Below are 17,126 nucleotides of genomic sequence, written 5' to 3'. Positions count from 1 at the left end.
ATAAAATGCATTGTTCGATTATCGACAACCTGGGTCAACTTGTTTGCATCCCTTATCTGCTAAACAATCAATGATCTTCTTTATTTCCGAGCCATCTTTCAGCATCTTCACCTTCACTTCTATTTCTGTTTCACCGAAGAGAAAGCTAACTTCTATTTCGTTTTCACCTTTGGAATTTCCCTTTGCATATCCCAATGAAAGTTCTCCTACTTGTTTGCAGTTGACTTCAGTTACAAAAACGGGATTTGCCTCTGAGGATGTGTAAATTCTCAAAGTAGTATCACCATCTAACGAAAGAAAGCACTTTCCGGGAGCCTTGACCGGTTTTCCAATGCTAACCTCGGTGTCTACACCGACAACTTTACAAAACCCGTTTTTGACTTTTTCTTCTCCATAACTACCAATAATCTTTCTCTGAATGAGATGAATGTTTGCATCAAAGTCTGCTGTTGAAAGGAAACCATATGTGGATTGCACTATTCTAGATGTAACGAGCCAGGGTAAATGTCCAAATCTGACTGCACCTTTGAGCACCGCTAACCCAGCTTCTTGTGGAATGATGATATCTTTGTTTCTTATTTTCCTTTTTACAAAATCGTGAACAAGCTTGCAATCGCCATAGCCCCCAACCAGCAGAATGGAAGAAACATTCTTCATTTTTCTCTCGGAAAGAAGTTTGATCAAATGATGTGTTATTTTCTCGATAGATTCCGAAAACCAAGACTTTACAATTTTGGCCGAAACTCTTTGTTTGTCTTTTTGAAAAACGACTTCATCTGTAAGTTTCATCTGTTCAAGTGTTTGTTCGATTTTCTGTTTTTCAGTCTTTTCGTGAATGTTTCTTTAGGCTATAGGCAAGCGAAATGTCACAAATCCATCCGTGTCTGGGGTAATTGTGCGCTTTTTCGTCTCAAATTCACGTAGAAGTCCGAAATAATCCTCCATGTCTTCCTCTCTAAATCTGGACAACGTGGTTTCCCCGAAAAAAATGGTCAACCAGCTGATGAAATTGCGGTCAACACAGGTACCACCCCATGGTCCACCGCTGGCTTTGTATATATCTTTCAATGTGCCGTTTGTGTTTCTTTCATGGACAGATATGTCCGCTGTTCCCCCTTTATTCGGAAAAAAGTTATGCTTTTATAATCATTTTATATATCATATTGCAATGCAATTAAGGTCAAACGTGAACCGCGCTGATATACTTCAAAACTGATGCAAACTTTAAAAAAATGTTCAGTTTTGTGTCTTAAAAGGAACAAGTACTAATATGAGAGGTCACAGAGTGTCACTATTTGGTCATGAGGCGGACGTCTAAACCAGAAGAGCACCAAGGAAGAATACTGAAGAAGCTGCAGACGAAACAGTTTTTCGCCATGGATGTCACGGACATGCTTACCTCCAAGTTCTAAGACCATGTACTGACTGCCAGTCCTGCTCAGGTCTGTCTTGAGACTTGTGTCGATATGTTGGCACCAGATTGAGGCTGTCTCTGGCTCAAGTGCAAGTATGATCCGATCATTGTCCAGACCAGCCTAAATTTGATAAAGAAAATAAACATTAAATCTGTAATCAATAATTGATCCCCGACACACTCGCTGAAACAGCTTAATACGGGCTGAACCCTCCCCGATTCCATGAATTAAAATGAAACATCCCTGTTCCAGGGGCAAACATAACGATACATACATGTCTAAATTCCTTGATATACCCCCATCCGGTGCGGAAAAAATGTTATGTGAATAACAGTAACTGATTATATATTTAGTCACCAACTCTTAATGTTACCACGTTTAACTGCCAGATTTTACCAGCAATTTACCAGTGATAGAATCAAATACATTAACTTATGATTTAGTATAAGAGAAGCTTACCATAACAGCCGCTTCTCTCATAAACTGTTTCGCAGCCTCATTCCAAATAGCCGGAACTGTAATCACGTACAAAATGTCTGACTCATGGATTTCGTTCACTTGCGCCCTAAGAACGTCAACTAGATGGTCACGTAGGTATCGAAAAGACATTTCAAATATTTTCATCGCTGGCATTCTTTTCCCTGTTATGTCCTCCAGAATCGCGTTTCGGTTTAATCCCTAGATGACATTAAACAGAGTATTTGATAAGAATGGTAGGCATGCTATGATATAACGTCAGATACCGATGTGACATGTTTGATAAACGTTTTCTGTGCTTAAGTATATATAACAAATAACTTCTATACGAATGTACTTTAAGATGCACACAACTGTATTAAAGAAATCCATCTCAATTCAAATATGTGGTCCATATTTGAAGTCATGGTAAATGTACGCAACTATTTCTCCTCAAAGCTATGGTCGTCTAACAAAAAATGCATGGCACGTGTAACATTTTTACTTCTGTTCTTATTTACAAATGTGGATTTTTATTGCAATCTGACGTTGATTCGTTTAAAAAAACGTAAAATAAACGGGCTGACATCAATGGAATGAGAATACATGCTACATTAATATGTTCGGAGGCGGAAATCACCCAAGAGCGTAAACTCGCCATTCAACTGAAATGTCACATTTCTGTTTGACGCGAACATATCATTTAATTAATTAAGTTCTTTAATTTAATATACATTGATTTAATCAGATAAATATATTGCCACATCTGAGGGTATTCATAGAAAATATAGTTCGCGAAATGTATATTTTGTTACAGAAAATAAACTTTACCCATGTTAAGCAGTAATGTCACTAGACAAGAGCCTTAAATTTTAGCATCTTACAAAAGAAAATTAAAGCAGGTGATATGGAAATGTACAATGTAGTTCCTTTCAGATTAATATAATTTTAAACCAATGACGATTGCAGAAAGCAAACAAAAATTGTCAAAACGACGTTATAAAAATAGGCTGCAATAAGTGAAGTTACGTCTATATCTATGGATTACTTATTGAAACAAATACCTTTTAGTAAGTTGTTTGTATTACGTAAACAAAAGCATTGCATGCGGTCTTTATTCGTTTGTTTTTTAAAGTATACAACGGACATAACGTTTCTTTACACCAGTGATGTATGTATTGTCTCTTGCAACACTTTTATCAAGTTTCACGTGACTATTTTGAACGATGTAAATATAAGTTTTTGCCAAGGCAAATGTTTTATCCTGAAGACGCTGCCGTCGAAGACACTTAAGGTACAACAATACTACAAGTCAGTTCTAAAAGAAGATGACCTTAAAACCTACATCATTGTTATGAAGAAGCATCTTGAATCTACTAAACAGCATCCAAGGTTTGTGCTTCCCTTGTTCAATGAGGCTTAGATATTTGTTTTCAGCCTCAAACCCAAATGCAACAAACTCTTTTTGCGGGTTAAGTAAGCCACTTGTTGGTGTTTTGAGTGACAATAGTCCTTCGGAACCAGGAGTCCATGCTTGGTTTGTTTGAATTTTTGTCGGATCATTGCGGAAAGAGAAAGCGTAGCCACTACAACTCGTACCAAAGTCAAATGCTGCCATAAGCAAATGACTTCCGAAAGTGTCTTCAGACGCCATTGGTTTCTGGAATGTGAACGATAATTAAACGTGCCTTTTTAACAATGATACAGAAGGAATGCACGTGAATAGATTAGATATTCCACAATATCATTGTATATTGGCGTGTAAACGACTACTGAAAGGACAGGAAAACAACAGTATTCATTTGAATTACAATAATTAAATTTAACGTATCTAATTTTCTAAAAATGTACTTTAAATAATAAAGTAAATCCTCCAAAATCTCAAGCAAAACCGCCCTGATGGAACAAGGAAGTGAATTCATATCAACGAATCGCGCACAACAACCACATTATTGAGTATTCTTTGCACATGTTCCAATTTTGAATGCATTTAATACCTATCAAATGTCTTAAATTAAGATTTAACCACTTAAGAAGCATGTTTTGTGATAACCATGTGTTGGTCAACCTTTTTTAATAACGTACATTTGATTACGTTATTTACGTTATAATATTTATTCCTTTTTCATGGATTGTTTAAAAAATGAATAGCATTTCCTATTTTCATGTCTATTTTATTGTGACTTAAGCATATCCCATTGTTTTATACATGTTGGCCTTGTATGGCTAGCCAATGCACTATCACGTTAAGTATTGATAGGTAGGTACAGTATTGATGTTGATATAAAATTCATTCTTAGTAAACAATGATTGTAACGTAACAACAAACGCACATGTGTCCTGCTAAGGGTAAAATATTTCTATTGAAGTAATAAATCAGATATATTTTTTTAAACAAACCTTTTTTTAAAAAACGGCATATTGTCTCCTATGTAAGTTCTCTGTCCTTTCTTAATATTTTATTATGATTTTTTTCACTAAAAATAATCCAAAAGATGTTCCAATAACCTTTCACACAGTTTCTATCAATTAACATTTAACAGCAAAACGGAAAATGTTAATTGACTTACCCTTTCATCAAAAATCCCTAAGTCCATACATTACAAGATCGTCCTTAAAATATATTGCATAAATCAGAAAAAAGAGTTTATTCTACACGCAATGGCGAGCTAATATTTCTACTCAAACGAAAGCGATGAAACTTTATTCATTCACTTCGAGTCACGTGGGGAGTACAGTTACAGTTTTTATAACATATTTTTGATTTTAAACTTCCTTGAATTTAAAAGCTATTTGTCAAAAGGCTTGTAATTTGATGCGATGTGCGTTACACATGGCATTCCTTTGGATAGTCAATTACATTTTCGCACGTAGTATACGTGACATACAGTATAGTAACATAATTGCAAAATAACTACATTTTTTTCATATTTTCTGCATAGTACAGTTTGATTGCACTTTCGAATGACTTCGAAGTAAGAGATTGACGATATAAGCTGATTGGATAAGTTTATTATTATGTGATATTTATTTAATTTCAGAACATGGAGACTGAAATTCACAAAAGAAACTTGGAGACAATGAAAGGAGGCATTTTGGCCGAACTCAATATCGCTGTAGTGGGAGGTGTTTTACTTCTCGCACTCATTTAACAAGACACGGGTAAGATTTAAGACATTTTTTCGCAGAGTAATAAAAATAAACATAGAAATATACTGAAATATTATTATTATGACTCCTCTCGTGTAGGGGATAAGATTTGCCTTTTTCTAGCTATGTTCGGCGTTTTTGGGTGTGTGTGTGTGTGTGTGTGTGGGGGGGGGGGGGGTGATGGCGTTTCACAAAACAGAAGGTGGTCCGTGTTTCAGTGGATGATTTCATTTCCGTACTTTTGAATAGTTAATTTATAGATGCTAGAGAGGAACGTGTTACAGGCTCAGAGACTCATCGTTTGGCAGTTATGCATATTTTTGTTTTGAGTTCTATTCAAGTTGCACATTGCGAGCATATCTCGCTAAATTGTGACATGACCTTTTTTACAGGTGCAGCAACCACAGCGTGTCTAAAGCACACGTGTATGCAGTTTGTGGGAAATCATTTGCTCTTCCATCGGACTTGAAAGGCCACGTAAGCGGCCAATTGAAACTGACCTGTGATGTTTGTGGATGCAAAATTTGATGACACGTCCAATTTCAGCGACCATATTTCTGCTAAAACACAGCGTGCAAGCTCAAATCTGATGTCTGCAGGCACGTTTCTGCGAATCCCACTTAATCAGGAAATAATTGTCGTATAAGGATATTCTATCTAGACCATTATTATAAGATTCGGTAGAATGAAGTGAATAAATAGTATTTAGATCAACCATGCACGTTTGACATGAAGCCAGGACCTTTCATAATACTATGAGTTCTTACGTATAAGGTTTGCAACTATTCACAGTGTTATAATACTTCAATCTACTAGAGTTATTTGTTAATATATTTAGGTAAAAATGTATCGTGACCACCAGGCCTTTTTTCGTTTTAGTAATTTAAAGAAAACTCTTTAAGTTTTAAAACAATGCAATGTTCTAGTAAGAAATGCATTCCAGTATATTTGCCTAGATTAAATAATGTGATGACGAGTGTGTCATTTCATTAAGAGATTGATAAATAGCCAAACGTACGGTTATTAAAATTAACCTGTGTTAAACCACATAAATCAGAAATAAAGATTTATTCTACATTAATTGGCGAGGTAATATTTATACTTGAACGAAAGCGATGATTAGGGAGTACAGTTACAGTTTTCCTTATACACATGTATAATAAATTTTGCAAACTAAGATTTTTGATTTAAAACTTCCTTGAATTTGATAGCTATTTGTCATTAAAATGTATCCACGTTAGTCTAAATACATTCCTGTAGTACGTTTATATTACAAATATCATCAGTGTGGAACAGGATTGATATGCTTTAACTAATTCCTTTACATTCTTTCCTATTTATACCTCACCCACTGGTGAAGGTACATTTCTTCGCCCTTTTAGCTTCCTTTCTTTCTGAAAATACCCCACGGGTGATACGGTTGTCTTAGGTTTTAAATATTCTTTGAAACGGTTAAATCACCTCTACACGCTTAAGCCGATATATTCTTTTATACCGATTCTGCATGAATACATATTTACCATATTTATTGTGCTAAAGCTTGAATAACAAATACAATACAAAAAGGATAAATCAAACCAAAAACTGTTCAAAAGTCATATCTAAATGTTGTTTACAAATAACGTCAGGGTAACATCACAACATATTGAAAAGGGAACATAAACCTCTCTTGTTCCTTCATATCAGTTAAGCTAAACGAAGATTAAACGCTTGAGTATGAGCGGCAAGTCCGACTATTTATAACATATTTATTCTTATGCAACCACTTTTACATAGTTTTTGTCCAACTTTGCGTCAGAAGAGGGGCGGTTGACAATGTGATATAGTAGCAACTATCATGTTGTCTCATAACAAGAATATTTAAGAGATGATGAAATGCTTAGGTTATATTCCATCGTTAGAAGAAGTCTTGATCATATTCTGAAGGGATACGCCTCGAACATGCACAGCAATTCATACTTTCGTCCGGTACATTGTGAAAAAATGCGTGCTTGTTGTGGAACAGTATTTAGCTGAAATTGAAAATAAAAAAAAATCAACAAAACACAACAAGAACATTTTGAACAGATTAAGTTATAAATTAATAGCCTAAAAATTTATACTTTCGTCCGGTACATTGTAAAAAAGGCGTGCATGTTGTGGAACAGTTTGTGGCTTAAATTGAAAATACAAAACAAAAGAAAACAAAAATCAACAACCTGATTTTGAACTGATTTAGTTATAAAAAAAGCCTAACAATTAGTTTAAGTGCATAGATATAGTTCACTGTTTCACATACAAAAACAAAATATACCGTACATTGACCAGTAGTTATCTCATTGAATTTTAGGGTTTTGTTTTATACAAGTCTCTGGAATGTATATTATAATGTAGAGAGACTGACATGTTTATTGAAAAGATATTAAAGATGATACTGAAATATAAGGGAGAGCAGTTACCTCTGTGTCAAACTATATTTTAAAGTCAACAGAAAAGAGGATGCTGCAATGAACCTTTCGACCGTACAAAAATGGAAGGAATTGCGAGATTGATGTCATTATACGGATATGAACGAAGTTGGGCTGGTTGAAGTGCGTGGAGTCTGACCTTTGTTGTGTGCCTCTATTCCAAGCCATCTTACACATTAACAACACATTTAACAACGCTACTATCTGGATTGAGTGTGATTTCAATCTGCCAGATATCGATTGGTCAATATCTTCTACCAATGGACATCAATATAGAAAGGCGATAAATGAACAATTTCGTCTTCTAGAACCTGAACTAAGCCTCACACCAATTGTTCACTTCCCAACTAGATGCGACATTATACTTGATATTTACCTCCACCCCAGAAATAAGCGACCTTTTGACATCAACATGTATGCCATACGTCTTAAACCGGCGAGGCCCTGCACATGTGGGGATTAAAAAAAAAGATACCATACTAGAAAAAATCAACCACTCCTTAGACATTAACTACATCTGGTCTTTATTCAAGGACTGATGCCAAATAGAGCATAACAGGTGATTTCCCACATCGCCAAAGCCCCCAAAATCAGCCATGGATTGATCGGGATATAGGGCGAAACACCAGACTAACACGACGATGGTTCCGGCGTGATCAGAATGCTAATTCCCCATCTAACTGGTCCAAATATAATAACATTAAAAGGAACGCCCAGTGCCTATGCAGGTCCGTCCACGATGCCCACATCAGACATGCCCCAGCCAGACAACCAGAACCCAAAAGTATTCTGGAACTGTATCAAATCTTAGAAAAAAGACAACATTGCTGTGTCTTCACTTAAGACGGATGGGTTGGTTTACAGCGATGGTAAACTAAAAGCTGAACTTCCGAATGAATTGTTCACATTTTTCTTCACCAAAAAATACATGGTCAACGTCCTACTCTTCCACCAAAAAACAACAACCCGCATATCAAATCTAAACCCTATACATGTCACAATTAAGGGCGGCGTTCAGTAGCTTCTGTCAAACCTCAGACTACACAAGGCTACAGACCCGGACAAAATACCCACTTGACTTCAAAATTTTGCCTCAAAATAGTTGTATCAAAGCCTAGCAAAACTAGTTCTCTGGACCAAGATAAGATCCTACTATAAAGTAAAACTGCCCTTGTCTCACCTGTCTTTAGAAAGGGAAATCGTTCCTCACCATCCAACTACAGACCCATATCTAATTCTCCTAAAAGGTGTTGGAACATATCATATTCAGTAACATCATGCCTCACTTTGACTCGCAACGTTATGGATATTATAGATCTTCCACTCATCAAAGCTAAGACTACCACAATCAACACACAATCAATGCTTCAACCGAATGCGAGCCCGCACCTCCATCTACCAAAATAACCAATGCTTGTTAAGGGTACTTCTTTAAGAGTTGCATCAGTATTTTCTCATGAACAGAAATGTCCGCTGTCGGCATGGACAAAACGAAGATGCACACACGCGATTTATAGTAAATAGAGCATGTTTGGGGTGATCACGGTTAAACACGTCATGTAGTTTCGTTTCCTTTATTTACAGTTTTACATACAATATCAACACACATGAAGCTACGTTATGTAAGTATCAATACATTTCGCTCGTTACGTCACACTCGTACATCGCATTATGTCGAGTCAAAATTCCAACAAAGCAAACCTCAATATATGAATAGTTCAATTTTCAAAAGGACAAACGACGGTGTAAAAATCACAACAACGGATATATAAATATAAAATGATATTTAAAAAGCATACGTATTTACGATATGCGAAAGCAAGGCTAATAAAGTTGTCAAAGAAAAGCTTGCCTACAAGGTCTACCATCATGTACGAAATGCCAGTCTTGCCAAGGTCTGACTTGATACTCGTGTTGCTTAATTGACACTGGATTGAAGCCGCCTTAAATCCCGTTAGACAAAATCGTTAGACACAATCATCATCATAGACAATAAAATCAATTGCTTTCTTAGTTAAGTAGATTGTACAATATATATATATAACGCGTACTATTTGCAAATAAACTTTCAAGGTTTTAAAACATTGGATGACCGTGACTTTTGCTCCTCGAAACACTATCAAGTGAATTTCGAATCAAGTGCAACATAGCTGCCAATTGAGTTTCCACATCAAAGAAGCACCGACTGCCACCGTCAGAAATTTGGCGTATTCTTTAAGGTATGACGTGGAGCTTTTTACTGAAGAGATGGGCTCGTTTTCTCATTAAGTATCCATACAGTTAACTTTGATTTTAATTTAACCGGCTACTCAAATAGTAGGATTTAATTGCGCCCGCAAGAATCGCGCGATTACAAACGAAACTCTTTAACTGTCTCTTCGGTTCAGAATGGCATTGCTTTTGTGGTGTGTTAAACTTATTGACGAACACGTTCTGCAAAGTATTTTGCAAAGAATAGTTTTACTTATGTTTTTCTTACTTTCTGAACGTGAGATTATTTTTTTCACTTGTAGCTCAAATGTTTTGGTCAGAGCGCAGGAACACACTCCCTCTTCATCCGCGTGATGCCAACACTCTTGGAAAGCCTCTTCCACGCCGCCATCAAGGAGAGCGCGCCGTTTATCGTCCCATACCACATAAATGACGAGGCCCGCTTCCTTGCACCCTGGTGCACGAAACATGTCAACTGAAACTGACAAAACGAACTACGAGACAGCATTGGCTACAACACAAGCGGGACACTTTGAGGAAGAAGAGGCAAAGTATCTTCCAGTGGATGTGCAAGATCTTGGAAATGAGTTTCATCAAATCGTCACGGACTATTTGTTATCATTTGCCCTTCGGAACGTTTCACAGAATCTACCAAAAAAGGAAACAACAAAAATGTTATGTACGTGTTTGATCACGTTTCTAACGGACCAGATACGTGGGGCAATACACGTTTTCGAAGGTCACGACTACCATGTGGAGGAATTAGCGTAGATGTCTATATATTTCCACATGCATTACTTCTTCATATAACACTTTCCTCGTCATTCTGTTGACAAATTTTACATGTCAAATGGGTTTAACCTATAAATGGCATTAGCTTAACACCGCCTTTTATATATATCATTATCTTTCATCATGTACGAGCCTATAGTTCCATACCCGTATCTTATATCGTGCAGCTATAATGCAGGTGGGAGGCTAATCGGAATACAAGTATTATTATCCATCAAACGGCCCATATCTTCTAGTCCACCTTGTGGGTGTCATTTACTCGAAAGGTTGGAACATTTCTGCAGTTTTTAAGCGATTGTAAACTTACTGCTTTATGTTGATCAACAGAAACTTAACTTTCAAATAGTTATCCTTTAATCGCTCATTACGGCCTATGTCGTTTTTCTTATCGATCTTATATTATTCAGGATTGTTTGGATAAGAGTGAGGTTTCACCTTAAACTGGTTTAACCCCCAGTAAATTAACATTTTACTGACCGTTCCAAGGCGGTACCTAACAATCCTTGATGAACATACCTAGTTTTTTTATAATATGTATGCACTGTGCTGTTTGTGCAGTTATTTGCTGTTTTTCCATGTTTCTTGCATGTGATTTGTTGTTTTCATGTTCTATGTCTTTGGCGTTTACCCAGTGCCATTAAAGCGGATTATGTTTAAACTTATTGCTACTGAGCTTATTATAGTAGTTGTTGGCATAAAGATTTGTACTGCTGTTTACGACTAAATCAGAGAGCCCCACATTCGACATTGTTAACGTCGGAAGTACAATATTTTACCAATGCGTCATGGGTAATACTTAACATATATATTAAGTAGTTGCTGACCCGACCTATGCATATGATAAATTGCATACGAATGTGTCACGTATTGTTTGATTTATGCCTACCTATACATGATCCGCATTAGAAAAAAAGACAAAATGACTCGATTGATTCCGAATTATACTTTTTTAACCGGATTAAATCTAAATATTCCACTAACTGATTTACCATTTATCTTCCTTTCCAAATATTCACGCTCTCACACTTGTTGCTATAACATTTCATGTCGGGACTCTCAAACCTTTGTTTTACGTGTGACCTTGATATTGGCAACTTCAAAGTGTTGGAGAAGTCTCTTACGAATGATAATAATATGCAAATAAAGACATCTCAGTTTTAACCTACAAAACAGCGCCATAAGTGACGCACAAAGATATCTTCGCAAGCCTTTTTTAATGAACTGAAGCCTATATAGAGAGGTGCACGTTCAGGTAGTCGCAACCTCTCTTATACGAATGCCAGTTTGTAACTTTTCGGCCCAAAAGATATACACTTAGAGACTTTAGCAAAAGATTTTCGAAAATTAACTGAAATCTTTACGAAGAGTTGAAGTAGAAGTACACGTACAAGTAGGTTTTCGCGATATTTCTAATGCAAATATCAATTCATGACACTAATGTTTAATGTAAGAAATGTTACGTTCATCATAATACGTTTATTGCATTAAATCTGTACACTACATAAGTGCTCGCACTCTTCCAAGGTGTGGAAGTTGTTTGCGTTGCCTTGGCAACCACCGTAGATGAACTTCTGACACAGATCGGTGAACATGTTGTAGTAGTACCGTGGGAAGTACGCCAAGCACGGTCCAGGCACCACGGTGAGCGTACAGTCTACAACAGGAACGGTAATAAGAATAATGATTTATAATGTGTAAATTGTGTTTGTTGTGGAAACTCATAGTGTCTTTAGGCTTGTATGAAATCAATTTTAATTCATTAATGTAAAATTAACGCAGTGCAAACGTACTGACGGTATTGAACCCACATATATCGTTCTTGCTGAACATAATATGGCTAATTCAGTCATGATTTAAAACAAATATATTTCAAAACACCTTGAGCCAGGATGGTCTGATATTTGATTTTTGATAAATGATTTTACTAGAACGGAAAAGTGAGGTTGTTTCTATAAATACTACAACGTTTATAAACAAGATCATACTTGGATGTACCGCCTCTGTCCGGAAAACCTGAACGACAAATACGAACAAAACAATCGCCAATATTTTCATAATGCTCTTCAATCTTGTGCCACTAATGTCACAGTTTGTAAGTCCAAATGATATTGACCTAGTATAACGCCTTATCGTTAACCACGCATGCATTGACGTTATTATAAATAATTTAATTTTTACTCTTATATATCAATCTAAAGTAGGTTAACAAACTGATTAAACCATCTTTTGTTTAAAGGGGCACTCTTATAGTTACATCATAAACCTTTCTTCGTGTGTTTGAAAGTTTTGTAATAATATGAAAATATGAGTAACAATATGAAAGCATTTTATTAGGGAAAATATTCCATGACATTTACATAATCAATGGATCATGCATAACTATTAAAATACAATAAAATTTATGTTATATAATCACTTAGTGTAAATAAAAAATATGTTGCACCAGGCAAGACCCTTAAATGCAGCGTAATGAACGAGCAGTTTTATCCGTTTTCTATAAGAATATAATTTTTCGGTTACTGTTTTCATTATTCAAATTACTCAGTAAACCATGACATGGGCAGGGCTAATCTAACAACCATCTTTGATCGTTTTACTTTCGAAATATTACTTTTCTGGATGTAAAGTGCCCGGGGATGAGACAAAATCTGACTGCGCCTTTAGGCACCACTAGACTTCTTCTTGTGGTATGTTGTATTCCTGTGGTTATTTTTTTTATTTCTTTGTATATTTTATTATGTACAAGTCTACATACACCAAAACGTCCTTCCGACAAAATGATAGAAGTATTCATCATTGACAGTTTGAGCATATGCTGTGTTGTTATCTCAATAAATTCCATAAACAAATACCTTAAAATCGCACATGATTATCTCATTTTATCATTTTGCAAAGAAATATCACCTGATTTTTTTCATTCTGGGCAAAACTTTCGATCGATCAGTATTAAGCTGTCAGTCTCATCGTGAACTCTGTGTAGTGTTAAAGATGAAATGATACAAGTCCATCTTTTGTTTGTGTAAGAGTTCGGCCGCTTTTCTCAAACTCACGAAGAAGACAATAGTTGTTTTACATTTGTTCCTCTCTACATCTATACATTGTTGACCCCCAAATGTTTTAGTGAATCAGCTGGTAAAAGCTTTGTCAACACATGCACCACATGGGCCACCGTTGCTTTTGTATATTTCTTTCAATGTATCGTCGATTTTCTTCTTAATAACATATTGATATCCTTCCTAAAACTACATACTCATATCCTTCTCGTATCATAATAGACTAACTCAGGGCTGTTCATTCCAGCTCGATTGTGAAATGCGGTGTATTTGCAGACTGGTGTAAATAACAATAAAGTTTTAGTCTTTTTCTACGATGAAACAAGTATTTTGGCAAATTTGCGATTTCACAAGACTTGTCCTACTTGGGGTGTTGATGACATTCAAAAGCTTCAAAGAACAACTAAAATTACATAAAGACTTCGCCATGTATATATATTGCATGCTTACCTCAACGACCATAGTCATGCTCAGGTTGGTTTCGAGGCTGGTGTTGATAAAATATTATGCACAGTAATTCTTGAAAACAAAATGCCTCATCAAAGATACTTAACTCAATAGGATCGTCCACGACAGACTGATTTTGGCCAAAATGGTGTTTTTATTGACCCCAGTGATGTTTAATAATTATTTTAAATTGCCTGAGTGTATTTTATTCCGAAAGATTAAAACTTACATTTAAGAGCAAATACAATCAAATGAATTAATTACAAGTAAAGTCAATATTTTTCGGATATCATGTGATAATATGTGATAGGTTAATTATATGTACTTTCTTTTTCAGTTGAGCTACAAGATAATCTTTATGCGTACGTTATGATATACCTTTGTCGAAATGCTTATTGATTTGTCCCTTATTTTGCTTATATTCCGTCGCTTTTGAGATCGTTCCGTTACAAAACCTAAGTTGACGGTTTAAGGCCGCACCGTACGTGGACGTAACTATGACTTATATCTTGCTGATGTAGTTGCTGTTATTGTTGTTGTCCGTTTATCGCCTTCAATATGCTTAGTTGAAATGGACATCGTCTCAGTTTTGTCTCTCTCGATATAAGCGGATTCTTCTCTTCGCGGAGAATGCCACCGAATATGCCACCCAGATATGTTTTTTTCATGAACTTTTCAATAATATGTTACTATTCCACACAGCAATTTAAAGATTGTTCTGAATGCGACATACGTCCCGATCATAACAATGTTGCCTTTTACTTTGTCGCTCGGTTGTTTTGCTAATTATGCAGCCAAACAATCAATAACTTTCTTTATTTCGGAGCAATCGTTCAGCATTTTCACTCTGACTTTCAATTCCGTCTCGCCGAATAGGAAATTGATTTCAATTTCATTTTCGTCTTTTGAATTAACTTCAGCATTTCCTAATGCAACTTCTCCTAACATTTTGCATTTGTCATCAGTAACGAATACGGGTTTTGGCATTGGCGATGTATAAATTCTCAAAACACTCCAGCGCGTGCGCTAAGGTAAAATTTCATAGGGACTTTGATCGGTATTCCAATATGCACCTCTGTGTCCACACAGACAACTTTGCAAAACGCATCGGCAACCTTTTCTTCACCATAACTGCCTGTTATCTTTTTTTGAATGGGGTGTATGTTCTTATCAAAATTGACCTTGGCTGCGAAGCCATATGTGAATTTAACTATTCTAGATGTAACGAGACCTGGCATGTGTCCAAAGCGGACAGCTCCTTTTAAGACCGCTAGTCCAGCCTCTTGGGGTATGATGATATTCTTGTTTCTTATCTTCTTGGTAACTGAATCATGTACAAGCTTGCAATCCCCTTAGCCTCCTACCAACAAAATAGTAAAAACCTTCTTCATTATTGCATCAGACAGAATTGAAATCATATGATGTGTTGTTTGATCGATGGAATCCGAAAACCAAGACCGAACTGTATCTGCTGAAACTCTCAATTTGTCTCCTTGAAAAGCAATACCATTAGTAATTTTCATCCGCTCAAGCTTTTGATCGATAGATTGGTGCTCTGCCGTGTCGTGAATGGTTCTAATTGCTATTGGCAGGCGAAATGTCACACGTCCTTTAGAATATGGGGTAATCATGCGCTTTTTCGTCTCAAACTCACGCAACAAACCAAAGTAGTCTTCCATTTCTTCCTCTCTGAACCTTGACATCGTAGTCTCTCCGAATACTTTGGTCAACCAGCTGATGAAATTGTGATCAACACAGGTACCACCCCATGGTCCACCGCTTGCTTTGTGTATTTCTTTGAAAGTGCCATCAACGTTCTTTTCATGAACAGAAAAAGTCTGCTGTTTAGCCTGAATTTAGAAAGCGTATTTTAAGAGCGCTATCATTGTTGACAAATCAAAAGACATATTTAGATTATAATGTAATATGTGTCCCAATTCTGTTTCGAGACAGACAATTATACCAGAACAGCATAAAACAAAATCAGAAAATGTAAAAAGAACAGTATTAAGCCCTAGATATTATGGGCATGCTTACCTCCAAGGTCTACGACCATGTACTGACTGCCAGTCTTGCTCAGATCTGTCTCGAGGCTCGTGTTGATCTGCTGAAGCCGCCTCTGGTTCAAGTGCAAGCTTGATTCGTTCACTGTCCAGACCAGCCTGAAGTTCATTAAAAAGAATCAGCAATGCTCTAATGAATGTTATACCAACCAAGGATCATGTCTATAGGGTGGTTCCGATAGACTCGCTGTGACCACCACATACAATGACATATTTTGCTGTTTTGTTTTCTTCACAAAATCGTTGCTGCCTGAAGCAGGGATTTCGACCAACGCCCCGTACTACAGGGGCGCGAATGTCAGTTTGTTTTACCGTTGGGTCTACTGCCTTCTCGGGGCCTAAATACTGCATAATGTCAATTGACAACAAATTTAACTGTCACACATATAACTAAAACAAATGCGCGAAACAAAAGAATCAAGCTTACCTTTACAGCCGCTTCTCGCATGAACTGTTTTGCACCGTCATTCCAAATTGCAGGAACTGTGATCACGTACAAAATGTCGAATTCCTTGATTCCATCCACTTGCTTCTTAAGTGCATTAACTAGATGGTCACGTAGGAAGCGAATGGACATTTCAAATAATTTCATCGCTGGCATCTTCTTGCCTGTAATGTCCTCCACTGTCGCATAACGGTTTAACCCCTTTTTCAAGTAACAGAGAGAGTGGTTTAAAATGGACGACAAAATGCTAGGACGTACATTCAAAAACTTTTACATGCGCTTTATAAAAAATGTTCTGTGTTGAAGAAATTATAACATGTTTCTGCCACAGAAACACACTTTAATATGCACAACTCATAGCAGAATCCTCCCGTCTCAGTTTTACTGTGTTTAATATTTGAATGTATGGTAGGTGTATGGAAATCATTTTTCTTAAAGTTATGTACGTCTTAGAAAAAGTGCCTGTCATGAGTAACAAATTCCTATTGTTTCTACAACCTGCCGTCAATTTGTTCCAAAACCATAGCATAAACATTAGAGTAATACGATATGTTTAATTAGATTATGGTGGCAGAATCAGCATCTGAACGTAGGAACGTTAAGACGTCCGTCCATTGAAATGTCACATTTGTGTTTACCTAGCAAAA

The 17,126-nt window shown here is 36.4% G+C and overlaps 2 protein-coding genes across 2 annotated transcripts in view; both read right to left on the bottom strand.

Moving 5' to 3' along the window:
- Nucleotides 1-4,545, bottom strand: part of LOC128243084 (heat shock 70 kDa protein 12B-like) — a 46,227-nt gene extending 41,682 nt beyond the window's left edge. Inside the window, exons 1-2 of the mRNA XM_052960606.1 lie at nt 4,442-4,545; nt 3,217-3,531 (exon numbers count right to left, since the gene is read on the bottom strand). Of these exons, the coding sequence (XP_052816566.1) occupies nt 3,217-3,531; nt 4,442-4,468 (342 nt within the window). The 5' untranslated portion in view covers nt 4,469-4,545. The remainder of the gene's footprint in view (nt 1-3,216; nt 3,532-4,441) is intronic.
- A 7,410-nt stretch (nt 4,546-11,955) lies between these two features.
- Nucleotides 11,956-16,635, bottom strand: LOC128244017 (amyloid-beta precursor protein-like). Its single transcript, XM_052962035.1, has 4 exons — nt 16,462-16,635; nt 16,009-16,133; nt 15,479-15,705; nt 11,956-12,125 (listed from the first exon to the last, which is right to left on the bottom strand). The coding sequence occupies exons 1-4, from the start codon at nt 16,633-16,635 to the stop codon at nt 11,956-11,958; spliced, it is 696 nt and encodes a 231-aa protein (XP_052817995.1).
- Between the last annotated feature and the right edge of the window lie 491 nt (nt 16,636-17,126).

This window comes from Mya arenaria, chromosome 8 (assembly GCF_026914265.1).
Source record: "Mya arenaria isolate MELC-2E11 chromosome 8, ASM2691426v1".
Lineage (NCBI taxonomy): Eukaryota > Metazoa > Mollusca > Bivalvia > Myida > Myidae > Mya > Mya arenaria.
This window is presented reverse-complemented; position numbering and strand designations above follow the sequence as displayed.

Coding starts and splice junctions, on each gene's coding strand:
- LOC128244017 (XM_052962035.1), bottom strand. CDS start 16,635: ATGCCAGCGATGAAATTATTTGAAATGTCCATTCGCTTCCTACGTGAC. Junction 16,134..16,461: donor TGCGAGAAGCGGCTGTAAAG/GTAAGCTTGATT, acceptor AATGAACTTCAG/GCTGGTCTGGACAGTGAACG. Junction 12,126..15,478: donor GCGGATGAAAATTACTAATG/GTATTGCTTTTC, acceptor TTCCTGTTGTAG/ACTGTACGCTCACCGTGGTG.